Source organism: Antennarius striatus, chromosome 2, assembly GCF_040054535.1.
Source record: "Antennarius striatus isolate MH-2024 chromosome 2, ASM4005453v1, whole genome shotgun sequence".
In the NCBI taxonomy this organism is placed as follows: domain Eukaryota; kingdom Metazoa; phylum Chordata; class Actinopteri; order Lophiiformes; family Antennariidae; genus Antennarius; species Antennarius striatus.
The window spans coordinates 27,286,295-27,299,583 of record NC_090777.1 but is presented as its reverse complement, the minus strand read 5'-3'; the positions used below and the strand labels follow the sequence as shown (position 1 = coordinate 27,299,583).

The following is a 13,289-nucleotide window of genomic DNA, read 5'->3' as shown; positions in this document are numbered from 1 at the left end:
AACCAAAATCTAAACCCTGAGACTCAATCGCTTCCCACCCTGATTGACAAGCTGTGGGAGATTCTGGGTTTGTACCGCAGACACAGCTTCTGGGTCTTAAGAGTAAACGCAATGTGGAAGAGCCTTTCATCTGCTTTTCTTTTCTATTTCAATTCTCTAGTTTGTTAGAATGTCATCTTATAGTATAAAGAAATAGATTCCAAATAGGTTTCTGTCAAGTATTTCTGTCATGTTTCATTGCTGCAATGCAGCATGATGGCGATGGACAAGTGGTGCTTGGGTTCTAAGACATATCCAACAGGATCAATGTGCTGCAAAGCCAGCTGGTCAACTGTACAACATCTCTGCTGCCTCAAACACACATGGTCACAGCTAGAATTCAAATTTGAGAATTCATAAATAAATCTTTAGATTACCAAATGAGGATATCAAAGTGGTTTTGTCCACAATTCATGACATAATGTATGGTTTAAAATTGGTCTAAACACTGTGAATCCTCAGTGTGCATTATATGATGCTCGATTTTTTATTTATTTTTATTTCTTTGATAACCTGTTCTTTTTCCCGGTATTAAGCAAAATTTTGATTCGAGTAAAATCAAGATAATTTGACACATCTTTTCAGATTGTCATTCTGACTCCGTATTTAGAAAACAAACAAACAAAAGGGCAAACTTTGATAAACTTTTATTTCTAACCCTGGCGTCGTGCCCACAGTGTCCCCTGCCTCACGCCCTATGTTAGCTGAGTTAGGCTCCAGCTCCCCATGACCTGCTATGGCGGATGAAGCGGTAGAAAATGAATGAATGAATGTACCACTTGAAATCGAATGATTCCTTTTAAGTGGTTTTGATTTAAATTGTCAGATAAACTGAATCATTTTAGAGATATGAACAACAGCTGACAAATTTGTGCTGAAATGCATATGACAAGGTTTTTTTTTAGAACTAAATAATCAAAATGGGGTATCTGCTGACTCTTTGCCTGCCTACTGTTGCCGGTGTAGGACACCAAGATCTCTTCCCTGGAGAGGAACATCAGAGACTTAGAGGATGAGGTCCAGATGCTAAAGACCAATGGTTTGCTCCACCCTGATGACAGGCAGGAGGAGCTCAAGCAGGTGGAGGCGTACAAGAGTCATTCTAAATTCATGAAGACTAAGGTAGAATGTCTTTGCATTTAACCTGAGATGACTTGCATGACCCAAGTGATGCATCTTTGCCTTGAAATGTCAATTGCAACTGTGTGAGAACCTGTCCTCTTCATGTTGCATGTTGGAAACTTTAATGTGGACAAGTCTTACTAAACTGCATGCAAGTCTATGTTGGGTTTGGGCTGCTCTATACTGTTACCCTCTCTGAACACAGAAAAGTTCCAGGTCTCCTGGAAAGAACTTGGAACCCTGGACCCATTTATTTATAGTTACCAGATTGATTTCTAGTCACCATGTTTACCAGGTCCTCTGGGCTGTATTATCTTTAGTATCATGTAGAGCAGTGTGAACATTCTGTGTGAATTTATCTTTGTGTATGTTTTTTTATTATGTATGTGTGAAAGTCTTTCGCGTCAATAGAAATGTCAATGCAGCAAATATTTGAGCAGCAAAACAGTAGCTACATGAAACCAACAAGAAATGCCCCCCAAACTACTAGAATTAAAGTTCTAGCACCTACTGTAATTTTTTGGGACATTGAGCTGAGGATCTCTCAGTGTTACTTTACTACAATCATGCTGTTTGAACCCAACAGTGGTGGTGAGGGGGTGGGGGTGGGGTGGAGGTAGGGGGTTGGCACAGGCCTGCAACTCAATTTCTGCACCGTGTCTGCTCATGGTTTCAGATTAAGCTGACAGAAAGACTTTCAGACTGGCTTGACTCAGGCTGTCCTGGTTTATTCAATGGGAAGCAGCAGTGCATGGCCTGACATGCACCGAGTTGAATGGTCACATGATCATAATTGAGGAGACATAAAACCGTTAAATGCCATTAAACATGGTAGCTTCAGGTTTCACAGAGTTTGTAGTTCATGATGGATAAGTCTTATGCATAAAACCCCATGGAAAAAAAACCTTGTCTGTGGTTCATTAATGGGAACGATCCTGATGTAGTAATAAACGAGGTGTTTTTATGAATGGCGCCCTGACAGGTGAACGTTAGTTTACAGTGACAGAGCAGAGAGCTCTACCTTCCTTCATACGGATCTGAAATACTTACAGGTTGGCGGCCATGGCCAACCACACACAGATACACACAGATCTAGTCTTTAGTCTAGACTTCCTGGAGGTGACTGGTGTTGATGTGAAAAGAGAAACCAGTAAGGACAACATCCCCTTTCTGTTTGGTCGCTCTCTGGACTTTAATTTACTCTAAACACCAGAACATTTCAAGAACATGCTGTTAAAGTATCACCCAGTGAATTTATTTACCTAGATAATAATTTCTAGCAGACTCCATGTATAACAAGGCCTCTTGTGTCGTTGAGTACTCTTCACAGCGTTTCCCAGCTGCCTCTGTGTTGTAGTTTAGTGGTTTGCTGTCTTTCTTGTCTTTGTGTCTCTGTAGGAGCAGGCCTTACCCCCATGTGTGTCCTCCATCAGAACAACTCCCACCTTCCTCCCTACCAAACAGCCCTGGATCACCCAACAAGCAGAAGTACCCCTCTCATTAGTCACTGCTCCTTATGTTCTCTATAGTGCTTAATTATTTTCTAATGGTTTTTTCTATACACTCCCTACACATTGTCTGACTTCCTGTCACCTCTATGATCTGTCTCATGCAGCCCCTTTGTTGACTCTGCTTCACCTTTTGGCTCCTTGTCTCCAGTTATTCAGTCCCCCTTCTCTCCAATCACTTTGGTTCTTTCTCACTACGAGTGAGGCTTGATTGGCCACGGCTGGGTCCAGTCACAATCCTCTTGCTATGAGGCAAACCCTGCTTGCAAAATTACAGAAATCTGTCTTTCAAATCAGCTTTGTGCATTTTTGGCAAGGGCAGGCAGATGATAATCTTCTCCACATATTTAGCCTGAGCACAGAGACCTCCCTTTGTTGGTGCATTTTGATTTCCTTTGTGGCCTTCTGACCTGCTCTGTATGGACTTCTTTAAAATAATCTGTAATCTGTCAGCTATGTGAGTGTAATATTGCTCTCCATAACTCAATATGCCTGCATGTATTTGTCACCCCCTGTCTGGTTTGGCTTGTGTGTCCACTGAGCATACAGTAGGCCTGGGATTCGCTGAGTGAGGACCAATAATAGGGCTTTGTGATAATTTAATATTGTGGTGTAGTATCTCTCCAAATAGGTGGAAGATGACACAATTGACATGACACAATTTTAATGAATATAATGTTACATACTGTACATTATACTGTTATGTACAATTTCAGACAAAATGATGAAAGGAAAGTTATCAAATATTTTTCTTTTACAAAATCTGTCAAGGATGAAAAATATTTTTGATTTTATTTCTATAAACAAAATCATTTTACTGTTAGAGTTTTTGTCATCTGCAGGTGTAACCGTCTGCTCACATTTCTGCTTGTGTTCCTCTGATTTTAAGGCAGAGCAGCTGAAGCAGGACCTGAACAGGAAGGAGTCAGAGATGCAGGCCCTGCAGACCAAACTAGAAACGCTGACCAATCAGAACTCGGATTCCCAACAACACATCGAGGTGCTCAAGGAATCACTCAATGCCAAAGAGCAACGCTCAAACACACTGCAGACAGAGGTGAGTACACAAGAACACACGCACATACATGCACCACACAGACACACGTACAAAACCACATATAACTTAATACATGCACATAAATGCAGCCACCCATGCAAATTCTCACCACAACAGACACCGCTACCCACCAGCTTCTTGGAAATCTCTTCTTCAGGTGCATTCAGCTTCTGATGGATGTCGTGGTTGAGGATTTAGATGTCTAGATGTCACTACAACAACTACAGAAGAGAGGGATTATGCCTGTTTTTAGATTTCTGTGGTATTATAGCCATTAAGAAGCAATTCCATTTTTACCACTGTCAAGGAGGTTTCGTTCTGGTTTGTTAGGTTGTTTATTAGCAGGGTTGTGGAGAGACTGCCCAATTTTCATCAGACTGAAAGGAAGGAGGGCAGCGTTGCCAAGGAAGGCACCATAAAAAATAGGAATTATGGGATGGATACACATGATTTTTCACTTTTTTGTAGAACAAGCAGGACTCATTTATGTGTTGGCCCCACAAATGGAGGGAGCAGCATTAGTGACGGTTAATCAGAATAGGGTTAGGGCTGTGACAATAACCACAATACCACACCGCCGTGGTCATGTGACGTATACTGTGGGTTGAGCTTATTACCATCATCAGTGCCATTTTTCGGTATTTTTTTCTTTTTTCTTGGTGAAAACTGCTGGAGTAGATATAATGTGTTCTATTTAATATAAAAACACAATCATTATGCAGTTGGTTATTCTTAACTGTCCACCTTAAGTTCAAAGGATTACTGGAAAGAAAAAACCCCCCATCTATTTACCATCATTAATGTAACACTAAATGCTTGCATTAAACACAGGCTTATGGTATTTGACTTTAAAATATAGTGAACATGTTGTAATACACACAGTTGGTGTTCGCCATTTAAAATTATTTGACTTAACAGTGGGCATCAGCATCATCAGTAGGCCAATTCATGTGTCATGTTTTTTTTGTTTTTTTGCCTCACTTGTGGTGAATAATGTAGGAGCTAGTCAAACATCTCTTCTTCCCAAGCAAAAAAAAAAAAGTTTTGGAGAAACAGAAATAATTGACTTAACTGGTGAAGTCTCTGAAGGAAGAAGCCTTTCATTCGCTCTCAGACAGATTTGTATGATAGTGGAACAATCAAGCTCCATTCCCTTGTCTGTCAAATGTTGCAATGAAGTATCTGAACACTTTGTGTTCTCCCATTGGGTGGCTGTGACGGTGGCAGCGGTTAACCACCATCACCCACTGATATATTGCCTTTTCACTGCGGTAAAAGAAAGATGCATTCAACCACAGCCTTAAATCAGGGAAATTGTGTTTTCTGCTGTAACACTGAAAAGTACAAATGCTTAACATGCCCATAACTCTGCACATCCCTTCAGAAACATCCTCTAGCATCACATTTTGTGCAAACGATATGAAAATTCATGTCAAACAGACTCCCACTGTTCATAAATCTGTGAAACAGACGAAGCGGAGAGATGCTTTAAACTTCTTGCTACAGTTTCAGTCTGGAATCCAACCCCACGGCTGCAGCTTTATTGGCCAAGTGCAACAAGTCCGTTAATGGGTCATACGTGATTATTGAGAGGTGATGCTGAGGTCTCAGCAATGCAAAGCCGTATTTGGACAAAGCTTTGTTAATCCTGTGTTAGAACCTGGACTCACGTCTTTGCTGCCTGAGAATCTTTCTTGTTTTATATCTCACATGATCATTGAGGTGGGTGGAAAAAAAAAAAGCATCTGTGTGTGTGTGTGTGTGTGTGTGTGTGCAGCTCCTCCAGTCCACCAGTGGGCTTGTTCATGTGGGTAGGCCAGCGAATAAACTCTGCTTCTAATGATTTTATCACTGCTGATAGTGATGGAGGGTTTTGTATATCAAGAGATGTAGATGTGCACGTGTGTGGGGTGAGAGGTGGGGGCAAAAGAAAAATTTTCTCCATCACTCTGTAGACCTGGAACTGATACTTTAGATCTCTTTGTGTTTGAGAGAGGCCTGCTAACTATGTCCACTCATCATTACAGGAAGCAATTTGGACCAAAATTAGGCCTAATTGTCCATACATGTGCAAGGAATTTTGGCCCTTGCAGTTTGCTGAATACATCATACTAAAAGGAATTGGTTTTCAGCGGGTGGTTTGTGCCTGCGTATGTTTTGTGTGTGTGATTTTTGTTTGTGTGTATTATTGTTGCATGCAAAGAAATACAGTGTGTGTGTGTGTGTGTGTGTGTGTGTGTGTGTGTGTGTGTGTGTGTGTGTGTGTTACCTCTGTGTGTAGATTTGTGATGCAGTAAGTTTTCATCCCTTATTTAGGAACTGTGTTTATAACAGATATTTTACTATAATCCATGTTACTCGTTTTTATTTCAGGATACCTTAAACCACTTACACACATGTAGTGTTCCAGCATTTTAAAATAATCGTACATTCAGTACCAGCTTCAAAACTAACCAGTTTAACTTTGGGATAAAGATTTGGTTCATGTAAATTATTAATTATTATTTTACTGCATCATAAATGAACTGGCACACTGCTGTTCATTGTATCTCATTTTAAATTTCTCAGAGGCTCCTGCAGCACGCTGGAATCAGATCCAACATCCCCCATCTCCACATGCACACACACGTGCACATACACTGTCACTGCTGATTGGCAGACACCCATCTCTGGTCTCAAGCATGTTTTTTTTTTTTTTCTCCATTCATTGAAGTGGCATTTCCCCAGCAAAAGAAGGGCTAGGGTTTCCTGGACTAAGTGAGCAAACCTGAGGATGAGTACAGATACTGGATGAGCTCAAAGCCCGCCTTGCATTTCCTGACTGTCTGTCAATCATTTGAGTAGAAAGCACAGCTATTCTCACAGAATCTTCTTTCTCTTCTTGTTCCTTCCATCCACTCTAATCACTAAGTATCCTTTCATCAGTAAAACAAATTCATTTAAGAGTTCTCAGCAGCCACTGATTTCCCAGTAATGTGAAGCAATTCCCCTCAGTAAAGGACTAATAAAAGACAGTTCAGTGAACAAAGCAGACACTATGCGTGAATGCAATGCGAAGAAGTAAATGTATGCATTTGTCAGTCAAAGTTAAAGACAGCTTCTGTCTCTACCTAACTAGAAAACGTGGAAAATAATGAGTGTGCTTGCATGTGTGAGTATTGTGTAACTGCTGCCCACAGTAATTCGTCCCTGCCCTGATCACGACAATGTAGGGCTGTAACTATACTCCAGCAGATCAGGTAACCCATCGGAGGCCTTCCTGCATGTTTAATCAGATAGTGACAGAAGAAGAGGCCACATCCCCAAAGTGAAAAAGTGAACCTTTGGAAATGTTTAGTTTTCGAAGAGAATTTAATTTTTAATATTATATGAGCATCAAAAGATGTTTTGCCCTGTTTGCATGAATTAAACATCATATTTGGTCTCCGTCAGTTGCACATTCAGTCACATATGTTTACCACGCATCTGATCTGGATAACATTTCCCTCCTTCACCTTCATATTCCATCAGAATTATTTGACTCCAAATCCTATAACCTCTACGGTTAAAACAGATATTTGGAGCATGGATAAATGTTATTATGTCCGTTATTCTTGCACACTCACATTTTTATGTTCAAAAAGAATAACCCAGTTTCACACAGTTGTTATTGGAAAGATTTTAGAGGCTGAAGTTGCAAATGATTGCTTTTTTTTTGGCTTTTACACAATAGGTACTTTTCCAAAAGCCAGGAGTAGGAAAAGCACAGCTAATATTCTGTTCTAGAGACACACCACTAAAGTACATAGTCCAACATTACATGATTGAGTTTATTGTCTTTGCTATACAACAGCCTCCCTCAAACAGCAGGGGGTATCTACCCATACTCTATGTTATGACAGGGTTTGAGATTTGTATCAATGATTTAATCTTTTCTACAACTATATTTCAAATACTTTAAAAATAATACCTAAAAAAACAACTTACATCCAAAAAAAAAAAGAGACCTCTGTATTGTGGCTTAGAAAACTATTACGGAGATTTATGTGTCTTTGCACAAAATAAGTTCTTGCCATTCTCTGCATGACCTCTTATTAATGTCTGCTGTCTCATTTAGTGGTAACTGAATCCCTGAGAGTAAAATAATCTGAATTATTACCTTCGTTTTGTGATGCAACAAATCGTTTTGTGTTTAATGTGTTCTGCAGACATTAGCTTAGTTTTTCATTCTGTGAAGTTTGATACGCTTTGATTTAAATACTCATCACTTGAGGTGAGCTTTTTGCAGGTGGCCACTTAACTACACCGTGGAAAAAAAAACCCAGCTCTGAAATGTGTTCCATGTGCTTACAAATCAGGCGCATAAATAACATAACGATATAACAAGTTATATTTCACTGAATGCCAACAGTCGTGTTCGGAGCCGAGTACCTTTAATGTGCATTATGCAATGTGGCAGCATGTCTGTGTTTCTGCAGAGCAGTCTCTGGCATTTCAGTCGGACTTTATCACATGTGACCTCAAACGCTGCATCTTGTGCTGCTTTTCATCACCGGTGTTTGCCATGCGTCTGCCAGAAGACGTTCACTGACGGTTTTTTTTGATCCCTTGAGACTGATGTTTAAACACTTGAAGACAATATACAGTGTATGACTCAAAAACGACTGGATAATGTCAGCCATGGTGTCCATCATGAACTTGAATGAAAACAAGAAGAGAAGGAAAAGAATCTTGGAGCGGTAGAGGGGAAAGAGTCAGTGATAGATGGCGCAACAGGAGGATGTGAGGAGTGAGCGAATAGAGTTTATTGATGGATGTAGACGGCTGTAGGCTTTTGTCAGTGATGGATGTGATGGTACTGTGTGCTGTGGTCCCTGCTGGACTGTTTTTGTTGATCTTTCCTTGTTCTCTTTGCTGATTGATGGTTTATATAGGTAGTGAGGCAGAGAAAAGATGTGGTCTCAACCTGGTTACACTCCACCCAGTGCTCCCCCCCCACCCCACCCCGCTGCATTCTCACTCTATGGCTTTCTTTCCGCCTCATTCCCTTTTGCCTCTTACATCCATATTTTATCTTCCTCCCTCATTTTCAACCCCCTCCCACTTCTCCCTCCATTCTGAGCCCATCTGTTGAGACCCTCGTACGGATGAGTGTGTGACAAACGGGATGAGGAGGAGGAGGAGGTATTGATGAATGCGTCAGAAGACAACAGGGAGGTGATTGAGCTAGTGGAAAACAGTTCCTGTTGTAGGCTAACCACTAATATCAACTTCACATTCAAACCCGGGCCCCCATTGTGATGAGTTTCAACATTGCAGACCAGTTATTATATGACCTCATCTGAACTTCAATGACCACGGTCACCACTTTTAGACCCCAAAGCATCGCTTCTGGGTTCCTAGGATGGATGCGGCTTGGCATGCAGCATTAGTTCAAGCCCCCCAGAACAAACATGGCACTGTCCAAAATAAAGCCCCCGTGAGTCCTTCAGAGGCGTGTGGAAAAGCCATAAAGTGGAGTCATAAGGGTCACAATAGGGATGAGATTTTTCATGGTTTACACAGAGAACAAGATAGATATGAGCGCAATGGAAGGAGTCGACCGGGCAACGGGATTCTGGTGCTTTTGCACACGGAAACATCCACATTGATGTTGTCATGCAAATTCGCATCACACCTACCGCGCTGCAAATGATGCGTCTAGTCAGACGAAGTCAGAGGAAAATTTTTATCATCATGATGAATTTTACCGTGCAAATGTTTTCTCTCTTTTTAATGTCTCAAGGCACAATTTGAAACGACATAAACAAAAACATGCAGCACATCAACACCAGGGGCAACAAGGCCTGTTCTTGATCTTCTGTCGCTCAGCAGCTGGCTAACCAGTTGGCAGGGAGGCTGCTGATGGAGCTCACCGGAGACAATGGTCTCCTTTCTTTAATTCTGACCTCCTCTCTTCTTAGGGTCACCGTATTTTGCTCAAACCACTTAACCTCTAATTTCACACACACACACACACACACACACACATACACACACAAGCACACACACAAGCACGCACACGCTCACACACCTCTCCACCTGAGCTGGCCGCTGCAGCAGACATGACGACACCGGAGATCGTCTGTTAGGAAATGAGGATGTTCTCTATTGTGGCTGAGAGGCTTGGTGTCATTTAATGGTGCGTCATCAGACAGACGGGATAAGTCACAGTCAGAGCGCCCATCAGGAATTGCATAATAGGTGGTTCACCTTGGGGCTGGCTCATCATTATAAGTAGATTTAAACTGCCTCACAGTGTGGGCTACAAGGTGGAGAGTAGGGCCACGGTCTCATTGTTCAGTCCGACATCTGTGAATCAAACCGTGGCCACACAGCTGTCTGCCTGCAGGCGATGGGAGAACATGGGAAAGCACTGATGTAAACTATGAGACGAGGACCGTAGACGTCCCCACACAGAACACCCACTAACAAAAGGATCCTTGTCAACTGAATGAATGGATGTTTTCTACCAAAGCATAAAATTCAATCATGCCATACTTTTTTGTACTGTACCAGAGGATGGATATATGACAAAAAAAAAAAAAAGTAGGGACTCACATCATCGCAGCACACAGCTGCATCAATCCCTCCTTTGCCCTCCATCCATCATTATTACTCCCCTCAACTCAGATTGACACACACACACACACACACACACACACACACACACACACACACACACACACACACACACACACACACACACACACACACACACACACACACACACACATACATGTATTTTAAAGGAAGAGACGCTGCAGGCGTTCCCCCTCATTAACGCCTGCTCCTTCTTTGATTATTTTTCATGATCATTTCCAGCACCGCATGGCAGTTACTACAGTTTGCTTTCAGGGAATCTATTTCCTGTTAAACTACATAAAACAGTCACTCTGGTAAACATGTGCAGAAGAATCATAGGCCTGCAGTACCATTGCAATGCAATGCAATGCTTATTGCGTGCAAAGCTTTTTTTTTTTTTTTTTTGATAATGTTGATGCTTCTGTTCCTGTGCTGGCAGGATGGATTATGCTTATGGTAAGATAAAAATGAAATTACAACCAACCTGACCTGGTAGAATCTAGTCACATGGATAGAAATGATAAATAGAAGATAAACTAGACAGCTTTGAAATGATCTTTATAAGAAACCACTGTACATAATTGCATTTGTGTGTGACCATCAACACCAGACACCAATCATTCTGTATTAATTAAAGAACATCTCAAACCTGAAGAGTTTTTTGGGCTGTTCAACCTTTTAGAAAAGTGTTTTTCGGCATTTGACAGATCCCTGAAATCTCTTTTCTTTTGCCTTTTCAGCCACAATCAACCATGTTGATGGGGTGGATGATACTAGTCTCAATCACCCGTGAGGCTGAAAGGCAGAGCATCAATCTCATCGACCTACTTAATATCCAGATTAAATGTTGTGGGTTGTAGCAAAGAAAAGAAAAAATAAGTATTATCATAACATAGAAAGGAGATTATTCTAGGAATAGTCGATACTATATTTCTTTGTTTCTGATTTACAAAGTATATCAAGAGACTAACAAATAAACCTTTTTGTCAGAGCTAGAAACATAGACATAATCTCTCTTATCTCTCTTTGTGTGTGTGAGGATAGATAGATAGATAGATAGATAGATAGATAGATAGATAGATAGATAGATAGATAGATAGATAGATAGATAGATAGATAGATAGATAGATAGATAGATAGATAGATAGATAGATAGATAGATAGATAGATAGATAGATAGATAGATAGATAGATAGATAGATAGATGGATAGATAGATAGATAGATAGATAGATTATTCTGCCCACAGTCATCTGTGTGATGCAGTACAGTGTAATGTAGACATATGGTATAGATAACGTGAATTATTCAGCTATCATTTCATACATTTTGATGATTAATTTCACAACACAGGCCTATAAATAAGGTTAATTCTCATGGCTCCTCTCGGATGTATTTCTGCAGGCTGTCTGGGTGTCGTAAGGCCAGAGAAGTGAATCGCTCACCCAGCTGTGTGTTGTGCAGGATCAGACGTTACATACACTCCAACAGACCGACTCACGGGATTTAACAACTTTTACAGTAATGTTGTCAGATTTAGCCACTTTCAAACATATTATTTAAGCAGACACAGAGGCGGTTGTGTGTAACTATTCAAGTATTGGTGTGTTCTCAGGCGTTTGCTGTGGTCTCTCCATCGTCTCTAGTTCTGCCATTTTGACTGTGGTCAACTCATATTGCCCCTGTGTTTTTTATTGCAACCCAGAGCCAGTTCTGTGCCTGATACCTTTGCAGATCTGCCTGCCAGAAAAACTTTTATGATGAAATGTGAGGCAGGAAAAAGGGAGGTGAGGACAAACAGAGACGCTGTTTCTTTAAGCCTCTGTTTTACTTTTACTAACTAGTGTCCAGATTCCACATTTGGCTGTCATTGCAAGCATGAGAGAGGACGTCAAGGAGAATGATTGTGTACAAGTGTGTATTGGTACATGTTAAATTGGAAGTGCATGTGCATCTTGAAAACTTGCAAAGGTATGAATGTGTACAGTACAATAGTTTTGCAACCGCAGTTCTAGAACACGAAAGAAGGAAATTTAGAAATGAAACTGAATGAAAGGCTGGAACACTTCCACCACAGTAGATTTGTGTTTTCATTAATTTTTTTCTGAGGAATGCTTTAGTGCAATGTTCAGCGTCTGCTTCGCGTTCAGTTTAGTCTGGACTTCACTGGTTCCCTACCCACTTTTCTGTCACCTCTCACCTTCTTGTACTTTAAATATAGTAAATAAAACATTTTAAAGAGACACAGTAGAAATATATTTACTGCTTTGAAGTCACTGAAAATATGAGCATTATTAGAGCATAACGTGTTGGATACAAGTCACTGTTTGTATGTGACATTTTGTGAAACTGTTGTTGCAGGCCTGTTGATAAATGGAGGCCTGGTTCAGTATGTATCAGGCAGTGTGTGTGTGTGTGTGTGTGTGTGTGTGTGTGTGTGTGTGTGTGTGTGTGTGTGTGTGTGTGTGTGTTGCTGCTGCACCACTTACTTGATCAAATGGTGCATCAGGATAACAATAAAACTTTGCAACAAAAAAGAAATTTAAAATACAGTAATTCACTTACTTGGTGGTGTAGCTTTTACTCACACCCAGCAGACAGCTAGGTCGGACCAGCGGCAGCAGCAATGCTAATTAAACTGTTATGATCTACACATACACTTTGCCTCGCTACATTTATGATGAATTGATTAAAACAAAAAACAAAAAAAACTCCAAACGTTGAGTTAATACCTGGTTCCCAGCTGTTGAGCCACTGTAAATCACAGCAGGGGAAACCACAAGCCTACACATTGAAACAAATCCACACAGAAATGCACAAACCTACCAAGTCAGAGCTGGGAAATGTAAGCCTTTCGCAAAGACAACCTGACTTGTGGAGTTGAGGGATTTCTCACACCCACACGTCACTTTCTCTCACCACAGGTCCTGCACCTTATAACGGTAATAGGAAAACTCCTGG

At 40.9% G+C, this 13,289-nt stretch overlaps 1 protein-coding gene across 2 annotated transcripts in view; it reads left to right on the top strand.

Moving 5' to 3' along the window:
- The window catches only part of LOC137587556 (ERC protein 2-like), a 149,359-nt gene that overhangs the window by 15,661 nt on the left and 120,409 nt on the right, over window positions 1-13,289 (top strand). The window contains exons 5-7 of one of the 2 annotated variants that reach the window (XM_068304054.1): window positions 1,006-1,161; window positions 2,560-2,649; window positions 3,559-3,726. In XM_068304054.1, coding sequence (XP_068160155.1) covers window positions 1,006-1,161; window positions 2,560-2,649; window positions 3,559-3,726 — 414 coding nt within the window. The remainder of the gene's footprint in view (window positions 1-1,005; window positions 1,162-2,559; window positions 2,650-3,558; window positions 3,727-13,289) is intronic. The other variant, XM_068304062.1, reaches the window with a different exon arrangement.